The sequence below is a fragment of the Tachyglossus aculeatus genome, chromosome 21, assembly GCF_015852505.1.
Source record: "Tachyglossus aculeatus isolate mTacAcu1 chromosome 21, mTacAcu1.pri, whole genome shotgun sequence".
NCBI lineage: Eukaryota > Metazoa > Chordata > Mammalia > Monotremata > Tachyglossidae > Tachyglossus > Tachyglossus aculeatus.
In genome coordinates, this window is record NC_052086.1 from 37384369 (window position 1) to 37408534 (window position 24166).

The window sequence follows — 24166 nt, forward strand, 5'->3', positions numbered from 1 at the left end:
TCTAAAAGGGGGAGACAGAGAACAGAACCAAACATACCAACAAAATAAAATAAGTAGGATAGAAATGTACAAGTAAAATAAATAAATAAATAGAGTAATAAAAATGTGCAACCGTATATACATATATACAGGTGCTGTGGGGAAGGGAAACCGCACTGCTTCTCTTTGGCACCCCATTAAAAGATTCATCTGAAAATCTAGACAACGTGTAATTTACCAGTTTAATAAAGAAATGAAGAACCACGTGATACTGTTGCAGCAGCTCGTGCGACTTAAGTGAACCGTGGCAGGAATCCCACCCGCTCACCCTCTAAGAAGGCAGGCAGAAGGAGCAATACCAACTGGTAATTAACGTTCTGGCTAAGCAATCACACTTACTTTCAAGGGGATTTTTTTTTTAAGGTATTAAGAGTGTAGTAGGTGCCACTCACTGTTCCAAGCATCATCAATCGTATTTATTGAGCGCTTACTGTGTGCAGAGCACTGTACCAAGCGCTTGGGAAGTCCATATAGAGACAGTCCCTACCCAACTGTGGGCTCACAGTCTAAAAGGGGGAGACAGAACAAAACATATTAACAAAAAAAAAAATAAATAGAATACATATGTACAAATAAATAGATAAATAATAAATAAATGTACAAATAAAGTAGATGCAAACTAATTGTTTTGGACACAGTCGAAGCCCACCATGGGGCTCAGAGTCTTAATCCCCAAGCACTGGGGTAGATGCAGGATAAACGGGTTGGACAGGAATGGGCTCACAGTCCCAATCCCCATTTCATATATGAGGTAAGCGGAGGCACGGGGAAGTTACGATTTGGCCGAGGTCGCGGCAGGCGGGACTAGAACCCAGATCCTTCCGACACCTGGGCCGACACTCTAGCAACCGGGCCACGTTGCGACTCCATTTTTGGCTCCGCCATATAACTGTCTTCAAATTTTAAATCCTTACTGAGATGTCTCTGTATGTTGCCAACTTGTACTTCCCAAGCGCTTAGTCCGGTGCTCTGCACACAGTAAGTGCTCAATAAATACGATTGAATGAATGAATGACTCTCTAGACCCACATGGGACCAAAGGGAATGCTTAGTAGCCACATCGGTTTATTCATTCATTCAATCGTACTTATTGAGCGCTTACTGTGTGCAGAGCACTGTACTAAGCGCTTGGGAAGTACAAGTTGGCAACCTATCGAGACGGTCCCTACCCAACAGTGGGCTCACAGTCTAGAAGGGGGAGACAGAACAAAACAAAACATATTTACAAAATAAATAGACTCTCATTTAGTAGCTTCTTCTCATTAAGAAGCAGCGTGGCTCAGTGGAAAGAGCCCGGGCTTTGGAGACAGAGGTCTTGGGTTCAAATCCCAGCTCCGCCACTTGTCAGCTGGGTGACTTTGGGCAAGTCACTTCTCTGGGCCTCAGTTCCCTCATCTGGAAAATGGGGATGAAGACTGTGAGCCCCCGTTGGGACAACCTGATCACTTGTAACCTCCCCAGCGCTTAGAACAGTGCTTTGCACATAGTAAGCGCTTAATAAATGCCATTATTATTATTTACTACTTTCACCATGAGAAAAGAATGCAGCTGTCTTTGCAGCATAGGAGTCCAAGTTAAATTCATCCTAATCCACTCTTTTTCATCCTTAGTGAAGGCCCAAATAACCAGTATACCTCTAACCTTCTGTAAGACCGCGAAAGGAAGCAAAAGGATCTCGACGTACCCCCGGCTAATCGGAACGGCCTCGTTCCTTTATAACGCCGAAAGAGAGGACCTGCCTAAATGCAAATGAGCAAGGCACCCGTAAAATAAAACAATTTATTATGCAAACATTAAAAAAGTAGATGCACAAATTGATAAGTTATTTCAGTACTTGCACTGAGTTGAAGCCGCACGAACACAAAACGCCTCCTTCCTTCTCCCGGTTTAGGTTCTCGAATCTTCTTCCCACCGCGCTTTTTGCCTGCATTAAGCCACCGATGGTCGCGAACGGGTCTGTAGCCGCCCCTTCCCCATCGACACACCTCCCGCGTGAGGGTTCACGGTGGCTGGATTCCCCCCTCTCGGAGCCGGCGGCAGAAGCACGGAAAGTCAGGATGGATCTCACCATCATCTTTCCGGTTAGTAAGGCTTCCCGCTGGATCCCAACATGAGGAATGCAGCCCCGGATTTGATCAGCCCTCAGCTTGGGCCCAAAGAGCGGCTGCTCCTTTCATGACTGCATCACCTACACGCTGTTTCGGCGCGCCTGCTTTTCAGAGCCACAACGATGGTTTCGAAAACAGGTACGTCCCTTGACTCGGCGGCTGGGCTTACCTTCTGAAGCTTACGGCTCCGCTCTTTTTGGCTACTTTACCGGACCGGGCCGTTACTAATGGCCCCGAGAGCAAGCGGAGAGATTGAAACGGGATACTACCCCCCGGCAGGAAAGCCCAGCGGCCGGCCTCAGATCATCGGCTTCAAGAGACGCCCTCCCCGCCTCCCCCCCCGGCCACGAAGAGCGGCAAATCTAAGACAGGCACAGAGGAAAGGAGCAGGCCGGAGCCGTGAGAAACTTTTTACAACTGGCACGAGTCGAGAACTAGGGGTAACAGCCCCTTTACTCCGTACGGGGCCCTCCGTTCAGGCTAGAAAACCCGGGCCGGTGGGGGGCAAAGCGATGGACTGGTCGCCTTGGGTACCATTTTTACTCCACGTGGTTCCGTTTTCCTTGCGAAAGAGCTGCCACCACAGAGGAAAAAGTCTTCAGAAGGCCTCTTGAAAAAGAACGGGGTTTCTAACGGGATGTCGGAAAAATTAGCCGCGCGTCTTCCTGATAACGGGCTGAAAGGTGGCGAGGTAAGTCACGACTTGACGTATAGCAGAATGAAACTTCTCTGCACTGTATCGTCACGAGACGCCCGCACAAGACGCCGCCCGCCCACTGTGAGTTTGTACAGACGGTCAGCCCTGTAGCCTCACCCCTTTTCACCCTACCTACGCTTTGGTGTCGCCCAGATTTCTGCCGCAGCCGGGATCTAGGGAAGTGGGGACACTCGGCAAACGTCCCCTCTCCCTCTCTGGTCCGAAAGGCGCCGGGTGTTCTGTTGGATGGAAACGCCGTCCTTCAAAACCTGAGCTTTCCCGGAGTGAAGGGCAGCCAGCAGGGCTGGCGGGAGGGGAGTGGAAGGAGAGAGAAGGGCTTTGAAAACCGAGCGTCACCCTACACCTAACGGGGATTTTACGGACGAGATCTGGACGGGCGGCCCGGCTGGCAGCGCGGCGACGACGCGTTCAAGTACGGGTGATTTTGTCGGGAGGCATAAATCCTGTGTCTCCAAGCATCCTGAGGGCCACCCTGCCGTTGGGATGGATCACCAGGTGGGTTATACTGCCGTTGTTGAGGGACATCCGGAGCCAGCCTTCAGGGGGGAACTGTAAGGCCCTTAAAATGAGAGAAAAAGGGTTGGTTGGAAAAAAAACCCCCGCAGGTGAAGCACGTTCTGAATCAATCAATCATATTTATTGAGCGCTTCCTGTGTGCAGAGCGCTGGACTAGGCGCTCGGGAAGGACAAGTTGGCAACGTATAGAGACGGTCCCTACCCATCAGGTTGTCCCCCGTGGGGCTCACAGTCTTCCCATTTTACCGCTGAGGGAACCGAGGCACAGAGAATAATAATAATGGCATTTATTCAGTCATTCATTCAATCGTATTTATTGAGCGCTTCCTGTGTGCAGAGCGCTGGACTAAGCGCTTGGGAAGGACAAGTTGGCAACATATAGAGGAGACGGTCCCTACCCATCAGGTTGTCCCCCGTGGGGCTCACAGTCTTCCCATTTTACCGCTGAGGGAACCGAGGCACAGAGAATAATAATAATGGCATTTATTCAGTCATTCATTCAATCGTATTTATTGAGCGCTTCCTGTGTGCAGAGCGCTGGACTAAGCGCTCGGGAAGGACAAGTTGGCAACATATAGAGACGGTCCCTACCCATCAGGTTGTCCCCCGTGGGGCTCACAGTCTTCCTCCCCATTTTACCGCTGAGGGAACTGAGGCACAGAGAATAATAATAATGGCATTTATTCAGTCATTCAATCGTATTTATTGAGCGCTTCCTGTGTGCAGAGCGCTGGACTAAGCGCTTGGGAAGGACAAGTTGGCAACATATAGAGACGGTCCCTACCCATCAGGTTGTTCCCCATGGGGCTCACAGTCTTCCTCCCCATTTTACAGCTGAGGGAACTGAGGCACAGAAAATAATAATAATAATGGCATTTATTCAGTCATTCATTCAATCGTATTTATTGAGCGCTTCCTGTGTGCAGAGCGCTGGACTAAGCGCTCGGGAAGGACAAGTTGGCAACATATAGAGGAGACGGTCCCTACCCATCAGGTTGTCACCCGTGGGGCTCACAGTCTTCCTCCCCATTTTACCGCTGAGGGAACCGAGGCACAGAGAATAATAATAATGGCATTTATTCAGTCATTCATTCATTCAATCGTATTTATTGAGCGCTTCCTGTGTGCAGAGCGCTGGACTAAGCGCTTGGGAAGTCCAAGTTGGCAACATAGAGAGATGGTCCCTACCCAACAGTGGGCTCAACAGGATGGAGGATGAATGAGGAGGTTTCGGAGATGAAGCAGCTCGGAGTTGTCACTTCGGCGCTCTTTGTTGGAGAACTGAACGTTGCCCGGCCTGGCCCGCCCTGGTCCAGGGGAAGGGTGGGGAGAGGAGGAGATGGGTCCTATATGTCCTATATGTTGCCAATTTGTCCTTCCCAAGCGCTTAGTGCAGTGCTCTGCACATAGTAAGCGCTCAATAAATACGATTGATGATGATGATGATGATGATGATGATGATGGGTGGCCATAGGAGCCGGCCGGGCCGAAAGGGTTCTAGCCTTTCCGAAGCTGGTCGGGCCCGATGCAAGCTGATGAGATCACATCCAGCGGGGATTCAAAACGGGCGGCCGGCCGGCGGCGTGTCCCCCACCCTGTTCGAGGTGACAACCTCTCTATATGTTGCCAACTTGTCCTTCCCGAGCGCTTACTACAGTGCTCTGCACACAGGAAGCGCTCAATACGATTAAATGAATAAATGCCATTATTATTATTCTCCGTGCCTCAGTTCCCTCAGCTGTAAAATGGGGAGGAAGACTGAGCCCCACGGGGGACAACCTGATGGGTAGGGACCGTCTCTATATGTTGCCAACTTGTCCTTCCTGAGTGCTTACTACAGTGCTCTGCACACAGGAAGCGCTCAATAAATACGATTGAATGAATGACTGAATAAATGCCATTATTATTATTCTCTGTGCCTCAGTTCCCTCAGCCGTAAAATGGGGATGAAGACTGTGAGCCCCACGGGGGACAACCTGATGGGTAGGGACCGTCTCTATACGTTGCCAACTTGTCCTTCCCGAGCGCTTAGTACAGTACTCTGCACACAGGAAGCGCTCAATACAATTAAATGACTGAATAAATGCCATTATTATTATTCTCTGTGCCTCAGCTGTAAAATGGGGAGGAAGACCGTGAGCCCCATGGGGGACAACCTGATGGGTAGGGACCGTCTCTATATGTTGCCAACTTGTCCTTCCCAAGTGCTTAGTACAGTGCTCTGCACACAGGAAGCGCTCAATAAATACGATTGAATGAATGACTGAATAAATGCCATTATTATCATTCTCTGTGCCTCAGTTCCCTCAGCTGTAAAATGGGGAGGAAGACCGTGAGCCCCACGGGGGACAACCTGATGGGTAGGGACCGTCTCTATATGTTGCCAACTTGTCCTTCCCGAGCGCTTAGTACAGTGCTCTGCACACAGGAAGTGCTCACTAAATACGACTGACTGAATGAATGAATAAATGCCATTATTATTATTCTCTGTGCCTCAGTTCCCTCAGCTGTAAAATGGGGAGGAAGACTGTGAGCCCCACGGGAGACAACCTGATGGGTAGGGACCGTCTCTATATGTTGCCAACTTGTCCTTCCCAAGGGCTTAGTCCAGTGCTCTGCACACAGGAAGCGCTCAATAAATACGATTGAATGAATGAGTGCCATTATTATCATTATTTTCTGTGCCTCAGTTCCCTCAGCGATAAAATGAGGATGGAGACTGTGAGCCCCACGGGGGACAACCTGATGGGTAGGGACTGTCTCTATATGTTGCCAACTTGTCCTTCCCAAGCGCTTAGTCCAGTGCTCTGCACACAGGAAGCGCTCACTAAATACAACTGAATGAATGAATGAGTGCCATTATTATTATTATTATTCTCTGTGCCTCAGTTCCCTCAGCTGTAAAATGGGGAGGAAGACTGTGAGCCCCACAGGGGTCAACCTGATGGGTAGGGACCGTCTCTATACGTTGCCAACTTGTCCTTCCCGAGCGCTTAGTCCAGTGCTCCGCACGCAGGAAGCGCTCCATAAATACGACTGGATGATTGAACGACAACCTTAACGCAAGGCAACAGCCGTGCTCCTTTTGAAAAGGCGTCGTGTGCTGCGGGTGACGGGGGCCTGCCGCGGTCTGTCTCCCTTCCAGCTGAATCCCTTCCACCGCTTTCTTGGCCGCGTGGAAGCCGGACCCAGATGGCTGGGAGGACGCTGACAGGCGGAGGCGAGAACGGAAGGACAGGATAAACTCGCTCCCCGCACCCGGGCCGCCAAAGCCAAAAGCTTCACACGCCCCCCCGGGACAATCTCCCAGCCCCCAAGAGTCGCGAAGGAACCAAGAGGAAATGGCTTCTGCGATGTTACCGCCCGGCGGGGGACCGAGGAGGATTTCTCTTCGATTAACGGTCGAAAGAGTCGATGGCGGCCGGGGTGGTCGCTTTTCAGCTTTGGTTTAGTTGTTATTTTTAGAAGCTCTAACTTTCCGTAAGCGAATATCAACTCCAAATGCACACCCGTTAATCCTCTCAGCCTGCAGCCTCTGGGCCAATGCAGAGTCTAAACCTTGCCCTTGCCCACGTCCTCTCCCTCCCTGCAACTCCCTCCCCTTCACTTTTAGACTGTAAGCCCACTGCTGGGTAGGGACCGTCTCTATATGCTGCCGATTTGTACTTCCCAAGCGCTTAGTCCAGTGCTCTGCACACAGTAAGCGCTCAATAAATACGATTGATGATTGACGATGATGCGACAATCCCTCTCCCCACCTCCAGAGCCTTATTAAAATCCCACCTCCTCCAGGAGGCCTTCCCCGACTAAACCCTCGTCTCCTCAACCGGCCCTCCCTTTCTGCATCACTCCTCCACTTGGATCTGTACCGAATCAGAGAAGCAGCGTGGCTCGGTGGGAAGAGCCCGGGCTTTGGAGTCGGAGGTCGTGGGTTCAAATCCCGGCTCCGCCAATTGGCAGCTGGGTGACTTTGGGCAAGTCACTTCACTTCTCTGCGCCTCAGTTCCCTCGCCTGTAAAATGGGGATTAAGACTGGGAGCCCCCTGAGGGACAACCCGATCACCTCGTAACCTCCCCAGCGCTTAGAACAGTGCTTCACACATAGTAAGCGCTTAATAAATGCCATTATTATTATTATTATTATTATTACCCTTTATTCATCCAGCTCCCCAGCCCCACAGCACTTGAGTACCTAACCATTACATTTGTTTTAATGTCAATTTCCCCCTCTAGACTGTATGCTCCTCGTGGGCAGAGAACGGGCCTACCCACCCTGTTACGTCCAACTCCCCCAAAGCACTTAGTACAATGCTCTGCCCACAGTAAGCGCACAATAACCGTGGCCGGGGAAGAATAATAATAATAATTTTGGCATTTGGTAAGCGCTTACTATGTGCGACGCACTGTTCTAAGCACTGGCGAGGATACAAGATGATCAGGTTGTCAATCAATCAACCGTATTTATTGAGCGCTTACTAAGCACGTGGGAAGTACAAGCTGGCAACATCTAGAGATGGTTCCTACCCAACAGCGGGCTCACAGTCTAGAAGGGGGAGACAGAGAACAAAACCAAACATACTAACAAATTAAATAAATAGAATAGATAGGTACAAGTAAAATAAATAGAGTAATAAATATGTACAAACATATATACAGGCGCTGAGGGGAAGGGAAGGAGGTAAGATGGGGGGGATGGGGAGGGGATGGAGAGGTTGTGTCATGTGGGGATCACAATCTTAATCCCCATTTTACAGATGAGGGAACTGAGGCACAGAGAAGTGACCTGCCCAAAGTCACACAGCTGACAAGCGGCGGAGCCGGGATTTACCGTTGCGTTTCCTGTTCCGCTGTACCCTCCCAAGCGCTCAGAACAGTGCTCCGCACACGGTAAGCGCCCAGTAAATGGCCTGACCGCCGACGGCGGGGCTCGGCGAGCCCTTCCGAGTTACCTGCACACGATGTAACGGATGACGTTGGCGTGGCAGATGAAGATCTCATAGCTGTCCTCCTCCTGTTTGGCGTCAGCCCGGTGGATGTAGTTCCGGAAAGCGGCCTCGATTCGGGCCCCGTCCTCGTAATACTGCTAAGGGCAGACAGCGGGGGGATCACGGACCGAAACGGCGCCAGTCGGCGAAGGGCCTTGGCGGGGGGGCTTCGCCAAGGGCCGGGAAATAAGGTCTGCAGGGAGCGAGGGGGGATTCGGAAGCAGCGGCCCCTCCGAACAAAACCACGAGGCGGGGGCGGGCGGGGCGGAACAAACCCCAACCATGAAACAGTAGATGGGGAGAAAGGAGACCTTCTAATCAATCAATCAATCAATCACTCGTATTTATTGAGCGCTTCCTGTGTGCAGAGCACTGGACTAAGCGCTTGGGAAGTCCAAGTTGGCAACGTATAGAGACAGTCCCTACCCAACAGTGGGCTCATAGTCTGAAAGGGGGAAACAGAGAACAAGCATACTAACAAAATAAAATAAATAGAATAGATATGTACAAGTAAAATAGAGTAAGAAATATGTACAAACATATATACAGGTGCTGTGGGGAAGGGAAGGAGGTAAGACGGGGGGGATGGAGAGGGGGACGAAGGGGAGCTAGTTCTCTAAGCTCGCTGTGGGCAGGGACTGTGTCTCCCTACTCTATTTTTTTTATGGTATCTGTCGGGTGCTCACTCTATGCCAGGTACTGGGGTAATTACAAGCTAATTCATTCATTCAATTGTCTTTATTGAGCGCTGTGTGCACAGCACTGGACTAAGCGCTGGGGAAGTCCAAGTCAGCAACATAGAGAGACGGTCCCTACCCAACAGCGGGCTCACAGTCTAAAAGGGGGAGACAGAGAACAAAACCAAACATACTAACAAAATAAAATAAATAGAATAGATATGTACAAGTAAAATAAATAAGTAAATAGAGTAATACATATGTACAAACATATATCCATGTATACAGGTGCTGTGGGGAAGGGAAGGAGGTAAGATGGGGGGATGGAGAGGGGGACGAGGGGGAGCTAGTTCTCTACGCTCCCTGTGGGCAGGAACTGTGTCTCCCTACTCTTTTTTTATGGTATCTGTCGGGTGCTCACTCTATGCCAGGTACTGGGGTAAGTACAAGCTAATTCATTCATTCAATCGTCTTTATTGAGCGCTTACTGTGTGCAGAGCACTGGACTAAGCGCTTGGGAAGTACAAGTTGGCAACATAGAGAGACGGTCCCTACCCAACAGTGGGTTCACAGTCTAAAAGGGGAGACAGAGAACAAAACCAAGCATACTAACAAAATAAAATAAATAGAATAGATATGTACAAGTAAAATTAATAAACGGAGTAAGAAATATGTACAAACATATATCCATATATACAGGTGCTGTGGGGAAGGGAAGGAGGTAAGATCGGGGGGATGGAGAGGGGGACGAGGGGGAGGTAGTTCTCTAAGTGTCTCCCTACTCTATTTTTTTTTATGGTATCTGTCGGGTGCTCACTCTATGCCAGGTACTGGGGTAAGTACAAGCTAATTCATTCATTCAATCGTCATTATTGAGCGCTCACTGTGTGCAGAGTACTGGACTAAGCGCTCGGGAAGTCCAAGTTGGCAACATCTAGACAGTCCCTACCCAACAGTGGGTTCACAGTCTAAAAGGGGGAGACAGAGAACAAAACCAAGCATACTAACAAAATAAAATAAATAGAATAGATATGTACAAGTAAAATAAATAGAGTAATAAATCTGTACAAACATATATCCATATATACAGGTGCTGTGGGGAAGGGAAGGAGGTAAGATCGGGGGATGGAGAGGGGGACGAGGGGGTGGTAGTTCTCTAAGTGTCTCCCTACTCTATCTTTTTTTTATGGTATCTGTCGGGTGCTCACTCTATGCCAGGTACTGGGGTAAGTACAAGCTAATTCAATCGTCTTTATTGAGCGCCTACTGTGTGCAGAGCACTGGACTAAGCGCTCGGGAAGTCCAAGCCGGCAACATCTAGAGACGGTCCCTATCCGACAGCGGGCTCACAGGCTAGGAGGGGGAGACGGGCGACAAGACGAAACATGTAGACGGGGTCAAAATCGTCAGAACAAATAGAGTGAAAGCTAGATGCACAGCATTAACAAAATAAATAGTAAATCTGTACAAGTAAAATGGAGTCATAAATCTGTACAAATATATATCCAGGTGCTAATCAGGTTGGACCCAGTCCCCAGGCCCACCCAGAGGCTACAGTCTTGAGCCCCATTTTACAGGTGAGGGAACTGAGGCAGGAAGAAGTCAAGTGACTTGCCCAAGGTCACACAGCTGACAGCTGGCGGAGCTGGTATTAGAACTCGGGCCCTTCCAGGCCCGTACTTTATCCACGGGCCCAGTTTTTATCCAGAGTTGATGGTAGTAGATCACACTGCTTTACTACTACTACGACTACTACCACCACTACCACCACTACCAATAATAATAATGATGGCATTTATTAAGAGCTTACTATGTGCAAAGCACTGTTCTAAGCGCTGGGGAGGTTACAAGGTGATCAGGTTGTCCCACAGGGGGTTCACAGTATTAATCCCCATTTTACAGATGAGGTAACTGAGGCCCAGAGAAGTTAAGTGACTTGCCCAAGGTCACACAGCTGACAACTGGAGGAGCCGGTGGCATTTGTTAAGTGCTTACTATGTGCCAAGCACTGTTCTAAGTGCTGGGGGGGGATACAACGTAATCAGGTTGTCCCACATGGGGCTTACAGTCTTAATCCCCATTTTCCAGATGAGGGAACTGAGGCCCAGAGAAGTGAAGTGACTTGCCCAAAATCACACAGCTGACAGTTGGCAGAGCCGGGATTAGAACCCATGACCTCTGACTCCCAAGCCTGGGCTCTGTCCTCTGAGCCATGCTACTACTCTTATTATATCCTAATACTCTCCAGCGCTTAGAACAGTGCTTGACACATAGTAAGCACTTAATAAATGCCCTTATTATACACTGTATTGCACGCTCCCAAGCGCTTAGTAGAGGGTTCTGCCCAAAGGAAGTGCTCAGTAAACACCCTGACCGAGAAGAGACAACCTCTCGCTGAGGGAAGGGAATGTGTCTACTTATTGTTATGTTGTGTTCTCCCAAGCGCTCAGTACAGTACCCTGCACGCAGTAAGCGCTCAATACATTTGATTCAGCGGGCGGATGGAGGGCCGACGGGGGAAGGTTTTTCAAAGGCAGAGGAACGCAAAGCTGGTCGTTCTCCCCGAAAACACCCACGGGAAAAATGGCATTTTACCACAGCTTCTGGTTTCCAATGCGAGACGGGAGGGTCTGGTTCAATAGGTGCTCCTTCTCTCAGCAGGTCAGTGCTGATTTTCCTCACCCCTGCCGGGAAAACATGGACACGGGCAGAAAGATGAGCAAGGCGTCCCGGCTAAGTGACCTGTCGCATTACCGCACGTCCGGAACTTTAGCGAGACCTCCGTTCAAACAATAATGTGAAATGTTTTTCTGCCGTGCTCCAATTATTCATTCATTCAATCGTATTTATTGAGCGCTCACTGGGTGCAGAGCACTGGACGAAGCGCTTGGGAAGTCCAAGTTGGCAACATCTAGAGCCGGTCCCTACCCGACAGCGGGCTCACAGTCTAGAAGGGGGAGACAGACAACAAAACCTATAAACCAAATAAAATAAATAGAATAAATATGTACAAGTAAAATAGATGTACAAACATATGTACATATTCATTCATTCATTCAATCGTATTTATTGAGCGCTCACTGTGTGCACAGCACTGGACTATGCGCTTGGGAAGTCCAAGTTGGCAACATCTAGAGCCGGTCCTTACCCAACAGCGGGCTCACAGTCTAGAAGGGGGAGACGGACAACAGAACAAAACCTATAAACCAAATAAAATAAATAGAATAAATATGTACAAGTAAAATACATGTACAAACATATATACATATTCATTCATTCATTCAATCATATTTATAGAGCGCTCACTGTGTGCAGAGCACTGGACTAAGCGCTTGGGAAGTACAAGTCGGCAACATCTAGAGACGGTCCCTACCCAACAGCGGGCTCACAGGCTAGAAGGGGGAGACGGACAACAAAACAAAACATATAAACCAAATAAAATAAATAGAATAAATATGTACAAGTAAAATAGATGTACAAACATATATACGTATTCATTCAATCGTATTTACTGAGCGCTCACTGGGTGCAGAGCACTGGACTAAGCGCTTGGGAAGTCCAAGTTGGCAACATCTAGAGACGGTCCCTACCCGGCAGCGGGCTCACAGTCTAGGAGGGGGAGACGGACAACAAAACAAAACCTATAAACCATATAAAATAAATAGAATATGTACAAGTAAAATAGAGTAATCAATATGTACAAACATATATACATATTCATTCATTCAATCGTACTTATTGAGCGCTCACTGGGTGCAGAGCACTGGACTAAGCGCTTGGGAAGTACAAGTTGGCAACATATAGGGACAGTCCCTACCCAACAGCGGGCTCACAGGCTAGAAAGGGGAGACAGACAACAAGACAAAACATATTAACCAAATATAATAAATAGAATAAATATGTACAAGTAAAATAAATAGAGTAATATGTACAAACATATATACAGGTATCTACCTAACCTAGCCTATCTACCCCCTACAGCGCCTGGCATGTAGTAAATACCCCTCAAAATCATCAGGTGATGATGATGATGTTTGTCATATGTTGCCAACTTGTACTTCCCAAGCGCTTAGTACAGTGCTCTGCACACAGTAAGCGCTCAATAAATACGATTGATGATGATGATGATGATGAGGGCATTTGTGAAACTGTACACTGTACTAAGCGCTTGGGAGATGTTCACTGACCTCCACCTTGGCCCGGCAGATCAGATAAGGAGGCTCAGAACACCCCTGGTTGGCAAGATTAATATTTTCCTTCTGTTATTTGCCAAAGAGCCCGCTGTTGGGTAGGGACCGTCTCTCTATGTTGCCAACTTGGACTTCCCAAGCGCTTAGTCCAGTGCTCTGCACACAGTAAGCGCTCAATAAATACGACTGAATGAATGAATGACAGAGCAAGGAGGGCCCGGACCTCGAATGCGGTTCTCTTGGAGGGAGTATGGGGGACATCAATCTCTATTTACTCTATTTACTTATTTATTTTACTTGTACATATCTATTCTATTTATTTTATTTTGTTAGTATGTTTGGTTTTGTTCTCTGTCTCCCCCCTTTTAGACTGTGAGCCCACTGTTGGGTAGGGACTGTCTCTATATGGACTTCCGAAGCGCTTGGTACAGTGCTCTGCACACAGTAAGCGCTCAATAAATACGACTGATGATGATGATGATGATCAAGCAATCAGTGGTATTTCCTGAGCGCCTGCTTGGTGCAAAACATTAAGAATCCCAAGGGTACTCACTCAAGTCATTCACTCCTTCAATCGTATTTATTGAGCGCTTACCGTGGGCAGAGCACTGGACTAAGCGCTTGGGAAGGCCAAGTCGGCAACAGAGAGAGACGGTCCCTACCCAACGGCGGGCTCGCAGTCTGGAAACGGGCTGAAGTCGTGTTTTCCATCTCCTTTCCTCGGGTGGACAGCGGTATTAGAGTCCACCACCTCCCAAAACAGGAGCAAGGGACACTCGCTCAAACTTGAAGAAGGGAGAGCTAACAGTAATAATAGGATTTATTAAGCATTTACTGCGTGAGGAGCACTGAAGTGAGCCCACTGTTGGGTAGGGACCGTCTCTATATGTTGCCAACTTGTACTTCCCAAGCGCTTAGTACAGTGCTCTACACACGGTAAGCGCTCAATAAATAGGATTGATTGATTGAAGGTTCAAAATAGAAGTGGGCAGGCTGAAAATAGCAGAGTTTCTGTCTCGTTTTTTTTTTGTTGTTGTTCACTTGATTGTTTTTGTTTTTTACTACGTGCCAGGCACTGTACTAAGCGCCGGGGGAATAATAATAATAATGATAGCATTTATTAAGCGCTTACTATGTGCAAAGCACTGCTAATCGGGGATGGACCAGGATGGATATTAGACCCTACATCCCTAAACACGAGAATCAACGTCAAGAAGTGCAACTGTTATACGTTTCCTTCAAGCCCCACCCTCAAAGACTAAACACTGAGCTCAGTGGACCACTGCTTTAAGTAGTGTAATAATAATAATAATAATAATAATAATAATAATAGCATTTATTAAGCGCTTACTATGTGCAAAGCACTGTTCTAAGTGCTGGGGGATACAAGGTGATCAGGTTGTCCCACGTGGGGCTCACAGTCTTCATCCCATTTTACAGATGAGGGAACTGAGGCACAGCGAAGTTAAGTGGCTTGCCCAAGGTCCCACAGCTGACAAGTGGCGGAGCCGGGATTCGAACCCATGATCTCTGACTCCGAAGCCCGGGCTCTTTCCACTGAGCCACGCTGCTTCTCTATCTATCCTTTCTCTATCTCTTTTCTATCCTACTTATTTTATTTTGTTGGTATGTTTGGTTCTGTTCTCTGTCTCCCCCTTTTAGACTGTGAGCCCACTGTTGGGTAGGGACTGTCTCTATGTGATGCCAATTTGTACTTCCCAAGCGCTTAGTACAGTGCTCTGCACATAGTAAGCGCTCAATAAATACGATTGATTGATTGATTGATTGATTCTCAATCACGCTGCTTTCCAGGCACTTGGTACAGTGCTCTGCACACAGTAAGCGCTCAATAAATATGATTGATAGTGGAATTGCACATGTTCTTTAAGCGCTTGATTCTCAGCCCCACGGTACTTACGGACATATCGATAATTTTATTTATATGAATGTCTGTCTCCCCCTCTACACTGTAAACTCACGGTGGGCAGGGAATGTGTCTGTTGTATTGTTCTACTGCATTCTCCCAAGAGCTCAGTACAGTGCTCTGCACACACTAAGCGCTCAATAAATGTGACTCTTCACTTCATCTCCCACCCCAATGCATTTATAATAATAATGACGATGGTATTTATTAAGCGCTTACTGTGTGCCAAGCACTGTTCTAAGCGCTGAGGTAGATACAAGGTGATTAGGTTGTCCCACGTGGGGCTCAGTCTTCAACCCCATTTGACAGATGAGGTAGCTGAGGCCCGGATAAGTTAAGTGGCTTGCCCAAGGTCACACAGCAGACAAGTGACAGAGCCGGGATTAGAACCCAAGTCCTCTGATTCCCAAGCCCGGGCTCTTTCCACTAAGCCACGCTGCTTCTCTATGTACATATTACATGGGGAAGCTGGGGAAGCAGCGTGGTTCAGTGGAAAGAGCACAGGCTTTGGAGTCAGAGGTCGTGGGTTCAAATCCCGGCTCCGCCACTTGTCAGCTGGGTGACGCTGGGCAAGTCACTTCACTTCTCTGGGCCTCAGTTCCCTCCTCTGGAAAATGGGGATAAAGACTGTGAGCCCCTCGTGGGACAACCTGATTAACTTGTATCTACCCCAGCGCTTAGAACAGTGCTTTGCACATAGTAAGCGCTTAATAAATGCCATCAATAATAATAATAATGGCATTTATTAAGCACTTACTATGTGCAAAGCACTGTTCTAAGTGCTGGGGGGGTTACAAGGCGATCAGCTTGTCCCAAGGGGGGCTCACAGCCTTAATCCCCATTTTACAGAGGAGGTAACTGAGGCCCAGAGAAGTGAAGTGACTTACCCAAAGTCACCCAGCTGACAGCTGGCAGAGCCGGGACTTGAACCCATGACCTCTGACTCCAAAGCCCGGGCTCTTTCCACTGAGCCACGCCGCTTCTCTCTTCTCTTGATTGCATCAATCAATCAATCATATTTATCGAGCGCTGTGTGCAGAGCACCGGACTAAGCGCTTGGGAAGTACAAGTTGGCAACATATAGAGACGGTCCCTACCCAACAGTGGGCTCACAAATACCCACATCGTTATTATTATTATTATATTATGCAGGTATTCTTCCACCCGGTCACTTCCTCTCCCCGCGATTTCAACGCGTGTCTCCCTGCTGCACTGAAAGCTTCGTGAGGGCGGGAATCACGGCCTGCTTACTCCATTAGGCTTTCCCGGCAGTTCAGCGCAGCGTTCCGCACCCAGTACGGGCCGCTTCTCCCTCAACGGCGACCGAGTTCCCGAAATTTTATTTACTTACTTATTTATTTATTTATTTATTTATTTATTTTACTTGTACATTTCTATCCTACTTATTTTATTTTGTTGGTATGTCTGGTTCTGTTCTCTCTCTCCCCCTTTTAGACTGTGAGCCCACTGTTGGGTAGGGACCGTCTCTATGTGATGCCAATTTGTACTTCCCAAGCGCTTAGTCCAGTGCTCTGCACATAGTAAGCGCTCAATAAATACGATTGATTGATTGATTGATTGATTGAAATGGCCTACCGGGCAGGTACTTGCTGATTATGTCAGTGGTCTCGGCAGCTCGGGTCATAGAGGAGTGCACGATCTTGTCAAACTTCAGCCCCAAGGTGGCCAGGCGGCGCCCGGTCAGCTCAGCTTGCTCGCGACCTGAAAATGGACATTTGCTTTAGGCCGGTTCGTCTGGATGAAACAGGAGCACAGTCGTTCATTCAATCGATCGTATTTATTGAGCGCCTACTGTGTGCCGAGCACTGGACTAAGCCCTTGGGAAGTCCAAGTCGGCAACAGATAGAGACGGTCCCTACCCGACAGCGGGCTCACGGGCTAGACGGACAACAGAACAAAAATGTGGACAGGCGTCAAAATCATCAGAACAAATAGAATTAAAGCTATAGGCACGTCATTGAAATAAATAAAATAGTAAAAGTAAAATAGAGTAATAAATCTGTACAAATATATACAAGTGCGGTGGGGAGGGGAAGGAGGTAGGGCGGGGGGGGGGGGGAGGAGGAGAGGAAAAAGGGGGCTCCGTCTGGGTAATTGGTGAAATCAATTTCCTTTGAACCTTGTTGGGGGCGGAGGGGAAACAGCTAACCCCCTTAGTAAAATAGTACTAATAATTACGGTATTTGTTAAGGGCTTACTATGTGGCAGGCACAGTACTAAAGCACCGTACTAAAGCACCACGAGAAGCAGCGTGGCTCAGTGGGAAAGAGCACGGGCTTTGGAGTCAGAGGTCATGGGTTCAAATCCCGGCTCTGCCAATTAGCTGTGTGACTTTGGGCAAGTCACTTAACTTCTCTGGGCCTCAGTTACCTCAACTGTAAAATGGGGATGAAGACTGTGAGCCCCCCTGTGGGACAACCTGATCACCTTGTAACCTCCCCAGCGCTTAGAACAGTGCTTTGCACATAGTAAGCGCTTAATAAATGCCATTATTATTATTATTATTATTACTAAGCGCTGCGGCGGTGGTCTCGGTTTCCAAAGTCCTTTTGGTGTCATCTGATCATTCATTCATTCCATCGTATTTATTGAAATAATCGTAATAATGATGATGACATTTCACAGTAAGCGCACAATAAATACGATCGAATGAATGATAATGTTGGTATTTGTTAAGCACTTACTATGTTTTTACTACTACTCTATTTTATTTGTACATATTTATTCTATTTATTTTATTTTGTTAGTATGTTTGGTTTTGTTGTCTGTCTCCCCCTTCTAGCCTGTGAGCCCGCTGTTGGGTAGGGACCGTCTCTAGATGTTGCCAACTTGCGCTTCCCAAGCGCTTAGTCCAGTGCTCTGAACACAGTAAGCGCTCAATAAATACAATTGAATGAATTGAATGATTACCAGCAAATCGGGTTGGACCCAGTCCCTGCCCCACTTGGGGCTCACAATCTCAATCCCCATTTTCCAGGTGAGGTCACTGAGGCCCAGAGAAGTGAAGTGACTTGCCTAAGGTCACCCGGCGGACAAGTGGGGGAGTTGGGATGAGAAGCATTCTAATTCATTCATTCAATCGTATTCATTGAGCGCTTACTGTGTGCAGAGCACTGGACTAAGCGCTTGGGAAGTACAAGTTGGCAACATATAGAGACGGTCCCTACCCAACAACGGGCTCACAGTCCGTCTAGAATTAATGTAACCCAGAAGCATTCTGGAGACAAATAATAATAATAATAATGGCATTTATTAAGCGCTTACTATGTGCAAAACACTGTTCCAAGCGCTGGGGAGGTTCAAGGTGATCAGGCTGCCCCACGGGGGGCTCACAGTCTTAATCCCCATTTTACAGATGAGGGAACTGAGGCCCAGAGAAGTGAAGTGACTGGCCCAAAGTCACCCAGCTGACAATTGGCAGAGCCGGGATTTGAACCCATGACCTCTGACTCATCATCAATCGTATTTATTGGGCGTTTACTGTGTGCAGAGCACTGTACTAAGCGCTTGGGAAGTACAAATTGGCAACATCTAGAGACAGTCTCTACCCAACAGTGGGCTCACAGTCTAAAAGGGGGAGACAGAGAACAAAACCAAACATACTAACAAAATAAATAGAATAGATATGCATAGGTAAAATAAATAGAGTAATAAATATGTACAAATATATATACATATATACAGGTGCTGTGGGAAAGGGAAGGAGGTAAGATGGGGGGATGGAGAGGGGGACGAGGGGGAGAGGAGGGAAGGGGCTCAGTGTGGGAAGGCCTCCTGGAGGAGGTGAGCTCTCAGTAGGGCCTTGAAGGGAGGAAGAGAGCGAGCTTGGCGGAGGGGCAGAGGGATTGGGGGCATTCCAGGCCCGGGGGAGGACGTGGGCCGGGGGTCGACGGCGGGATGGGCGAGAGCGAGGTACGGTGAGGAGGCTCTGACTCCAAAGCCTGGGCTCTTTCCACCGAGCCACGCTGCTTCTCTAATACGGACAGCGAGTCGTATCAGACCCTAGGGCCACCGGGGCGGGGGTGGGAGGGTGTCAAAAAACACGTCGACCCCCACTTACCTACAACAGAGAGGGCAGGAGGGCCGGGCTACCGCACAGCTTGGGGTTCACGCTGGCACGGGGTACAGACTAGACTAAATCAGCCGTTATCGGCCACTTACCTAGCGGTGTCAGCGTTCTGTCTTTATCCAGACAGCCTTCCAGATTATATTGGGAATGCCGAATCAAAAAGATGTGCCTGGTGGCCTTGGCTTTATGGTGCTCGAGCTTAGATGCCAGCTCCTCTTCTCCAGTCTCCGTGTTTCTTTTCCTCAGGTTAATCAGAGATCTCGGTTCTCGCCTGTCATTGAAAGACAAGAACATCTGATTGTTTTATAATAATAATAATAATAATAATAATGGCATTTGTCAAGCGTTTACTATGTGCAGAGCACTGTTCTAAGCGCCGGGGGGGAGATACAAGGTGATCAAGTTGTCCCACGTAGGGCTCACAGTCGTAATCCCCATTTTACAGATGAGGTCACTGAGGCTCAGAGAAGTGAAGTGACTTGCCTAAAGTCACACAGCAGACATGTGGCAGAGTCGGGATTCGAACCCCTGACCTCTGACTCCAAAGCCCGGGCTCCTTCCACTGAGCCACGCTGCTTCTCTGCAGTTTTAGGGTGACGGCGGGGGGATGAGTCACGTGAGTGTACGGAGACAGATTATTCTCGAATTAGATGATAAAATAACTAATCGTAATTATATAGTACTCGGGAAGCCCTTACTGGGGCCAAGCACTGAAGTGCTGGAGTAGACGCAGGATACGAGAAGCAGCGGGGCTTAGGGAAAAGAGCCCAGGCTTGGCAGTCGGAGACTGTGGGTTCGAATCCCAGCTCTGCCACTTGTCATCATCATCATCATCAATCGTATTTATTGAGCGCTTACTGTGTGCACAGCACTGGACTAAGTGCTTGGGAAGTCCAAGTTGGCAACATCTAGAGACAGTCCCTACCCAACAGTGGGCTCACAGTCTAAAAGGGGGAGTCAGAGAACAAAACCAAACATACTAACAAGATAAAATAAATAGAATAGATATGTACAAGTAATATAAATAAATAAATAGAGTAACAAATATGTACAAACATATATCCATATATACAGGTGCTGTGGGGAAGGGAAGGAGGTAAGATGGGGGGGATGGAGAGGGGGACGAGGGGGAGAGGAAGGAAGGGGCTCAGTCTGGGAAGGCCTCTTGGAGTAGGTGAGCTCTCAGTAGGGTCGTGTCGGCTGCGTGACTTTGGGCAAGCCACTTCTCTCTGCCTCAGTGACCTCATCTGCAAATTGGGGACGAAGACTGTGAGCCCCACATGGGACAACCTGACCACCTTGTAATGTAACCTCTCCAGCGCTTAGAACAGTGCTGGGCACATAGTAAGCGCTTAACGAATACCACAGTCTTTTAGACTGTGAGCCCGCTGTTGGGTAGGGACTGTCTCTCTGTGTTGCCGACTGTCATCATCATCATCATCAATCGTATTTATCGAGCGCTTTACTGTGTGCAGAGCACTGGACTAAGCGCTGGGGAAGTACAAATTGGCAACATCTAGAGACAGTCCCTACCCAACAGTGGGCTCACAGTCTAAAAGGGGGAGACAGAGAACAAAACCAAACATACTAACAAAATAAAATAAATAGAACAGATATGTACAGATAAAGTAAATAAATAAATAAATAGTTATAAATAACTAACTTATATATAATTATAAATTTATATATACATAAATTTACAGATATAAATTTACATCCCCAAGCGCTTCGTCCAGTGCTCTGCACACACTGGGCGCTCAATAAATAGCTTTGGGCAAGTCACTTCACTTTGTTGTGATCGGGTTTGTCTGATATCCATTTTTGTTTTCCCATCCCTTCCTCCCATCCCTTTGTACACCCTTCTTCACGGAAGAAGAATGCCCGCAAAAACTTCCCGCCACAAAACCTGCCTAACCAAGGCCTCCCCCACCCTGACCTGCCTGACAAAAGCCATCCCTGTTGTCCACTAGCGGACTTGACATGACTGACTCCATTTTGTGCAGGCTGAGAGAACAACTCCTTTTTGTATTGTCTGCGACAGATGCCTTCAAGGCCATTAAACAAGTAACACTTATCTATGTAAGGTCCTAGGTCAGATGACATCCTGACAAGACAGTGACAACAGAAGATAACAGAATTTACACACCTATCTATGCAAGGCCATGTGGCAGATAACAACAACCTTTACAAGGCAGTAAAAACAGAGAATTTACAGCATCCTGTTGGTCCTAATTGGATTCCTGAAATTCCTAAATGCTCCCTCCCATGTTGCTGTAACTGAATAAAAGACGCAGTGAGAATGGGATCGGGGCTGCTTGATCTGGGTCCCTGGCCCCTTGCAGCCGCGCGCTAATAAAATCCACTTCTAAATTTCTACTTGGGTCTCACTCGCTGATTCTCGGCACAACAACTTCTCTGGGCCTCAGTTCCCTCATCTGTGAAGTGGGGGTGAAGACCGTGAGCCCCCCTTTGGGACGACCTGATCACCTTGTAACCTCCCCAGCGCTTAGAACAGTGCTTGGCACGTAGTAAGCGCTTAATAAATACTATCGTTACTATCAAACAGGATGGAACGAATGAATAAAAGTCCCCTTTTAGACTGTGAGCCCACTGTTGGGTAGGGACTGTCTCTATGTGATGCCAATTTGTCCTTCCCAAGCGCTTAGTCCAGTGCTCTGCACATAGTAAGCGCTCAATAAATACGATTGATTGATTGATTGATTGAATGAATGGTTCGGGGCGGGGTGGGGGGCGGGCGTGGCCTGCGCGTGACGTCACGACGCCGCCGGCCCGCCCCCCTACGTCGGTGACGTCACGACGCCGCCCGCGCGTCCTACCTGTCCCAGTTGGAGTCCCAGAATCCCCCGCGGCCCCCTGCGTCGGGTGCGGGCTGCGGGGGCTGCGGGGGCTGCGCGGGCCGGGCCGGCCCGTCCCCGGCGGCCCCGCCCGGCTTCCCCACGGCCACGGCCGAGAAGATGACGGCGGCCGAGCCCCCGGCCAGGCCCAGCGCCGCCAGCTTCAGCGCCTGACGGAACGCCATGCCGCACCACGACCGCCTCCTCCTCCTCCTCCTCCTCGGCCGGAGCCGCCCACCGACGAACTCCCTCACGCGCTGACGGACGCCGAGGGGGCGGGGCCTCCAAAACCGGAAGTGGAGCAACTCGCCGCTCCCGCGCGGGCGGCCGACGGCGCGCGCCCAGGGACAAATTCCCTCACGCGCTGCCGGAAGCCGAGGGGGCGGGGCCGCCCAAGCCGGAAGTAGAACAACTCGCTGCTCCCGCGCGGGCTTTAGCGCCGACGGCGCGCGCGCAGGGACAAACTCCCTCACGCGCTGACGGACGCCGAGGGGCGGGGCCTCCAAAGCCGGAAGTTCCCGCGCCGACGGCGCGCGCCCAGGGACAAACTCCCTCACGCGCTGCCGGAAGCCGAGGGGGCGGGGCCGCCCAAGCCGGAAGTAGAACAACTCGCTGCTCCCGCGCGGGCTTTAGCGCCGACGGCGCGCGCGCAGGGACAAACTCCCTCACGCGCTGACGGACGCCGAGGGGCGGGGCCTCCAAAGCCGGAAGTTCCCGCGCCGACGGCGCGCGCCCAGGGACAAATATCCTCACGCTTTGCCGGAAGCCGAGGCTTCCCAAGCCGGAAGTGGAGCAGCTCTCCTCTCCCGCGCGGGCAGTAGAGCCGACGGCGCGCGCCCAGGGACAAACTTCCTCACGCTTTTCTGGACGCCCAGGGGCGGGACCTTCATCAAACGGAAGTTCCCTCGCGGGCCGGGCGCCGACGGCGCGCGCCCGGGGACAAACTCCCTCACACGCTTCGGGACATCGAGGGGCGGGGCCTCCCAAGCCGGAAGTGGAACAACTCGCCGCTCCCGCGCGGGCGGTAACGTCGACGGCGCGCGCCCAGGGACAAACTCCCTCACGCGCTTCCGGGCGCCGAGGGGGCGGGGCCTCCCAAGCCGGAAGTTCCCGCGCCGAGGGCGCGCGCCCAGGGACAAATTTCTCCACGCGCTGCCGGAAGCCGAGGGGGCGGGGCCTCCCAAGCCGGAAGTGGGGCAACTCGCCGCGCCCAGGGGCAAACTCCCTCACGCGCCGGCGGGGGGCGCCGACGGCACGCGCCCAGGGACAAACTCCCTCACGCGCTGACGGACGCCGAGGGGCGTGGCCTCCGAAGCCGGAAGTTCCCGGATGGGCGGGGCCGCCGACGGCGGGCGCCCAGGGACAAATTTCCTCATGCGCTGCCGGACGCCAAGGGGGCGAGGTTTCCCAAACCGGAAGTGTAGCAACTCGCCGCTCCCGCGCGGGCAGGAGCGTCGACGGCGCCCGCCCAGGGACAAACTTCTTCAGGCGCTTCCGGACGCCGAGGGCCGGACCTCCATCAGCCAGAAGTACCCACGCGGGCGGGAGCGCCGACGGCACGCGCCCAGGGACAAGTTTCCTCATAATAATGATGGCATTTATTAAGCGCTTACTAGGTGCAAAGCACTGTTCTAAACACTAGGGAGGTTACAAGCTGATCAGGTTGTCCCACGGGGGGCTCACGGTCTTCATCAGCCCCATTTTACAGATGAAGGAACTGAGGCCCGGAGAAGTGAAGTGTTGTCCACAGCGGACTTGACCTGACTGACTCACTCCATTTTGTGTATACTAACAGCAACCCTCCATTTTGTGCAGGCTGAGAGAACAACTCCTTTTTGTATTGTCTGCAACAGATGCCTTCAAGGATATGTAAGGTCGTAGGTCGGATGGCATCCTGACAACATAAGATAACAGAATTTAGGACTACATCCTGACTAGACAGTGACAACAGAAGATAACAGAATTTAGGATGACATCCTGACAAGACAGTAACAACAGAAGATACGGGAATTTACACACCTATTTATACAAGGCCATAAGGCAGATAACAACCTTAACAAGGCA

The 24166-nt window shown here is 49.8% G+C and overlaps 1 protein-coding gene across 2 annotated transcripts; it reads right to left on the reverse strand.

The window, feature by feature from the left end:
* Nucleotides 1-1804: 1804 nt before the first annotated feature.
* On the reverse strand, nt 1805-22627 carry PGAM5 (PGAM family member 5, mitochondrial serine/threonine protein phosphatase). Of its 2 annotated transcripts, none has more exons than XM_038763649.1 (6): nt 22085-22627; nt 19340-19518; nt 16754-16879; nt 11639-11727; nt 8331-8461; nt 1805-3424 (listed from the first exon to the last, which is right to left on the reverse strand). In XM_038763649.1, exons 1-6 carry the CDS (start codon nt 22285-22287, stop codon nt 3274-3276), a joined length of 879 nt encoding a protein of 292 aa, XP_038619577.1. In that variant the 5' UTR covers nt 22288-22627; the 3' UTR covers nt 1805-3273. The 2 variants fall into 2 exon arrangements, with proteins under 2 accessions (XP_038619577.1, XP_038619576.1); XM_038763648.1 differs by having other exon boundaries at nt 8331-8464; nt 22085-22588.
* Nucleotides 22628-24166: the final 1539 nt, after the last annotated feature.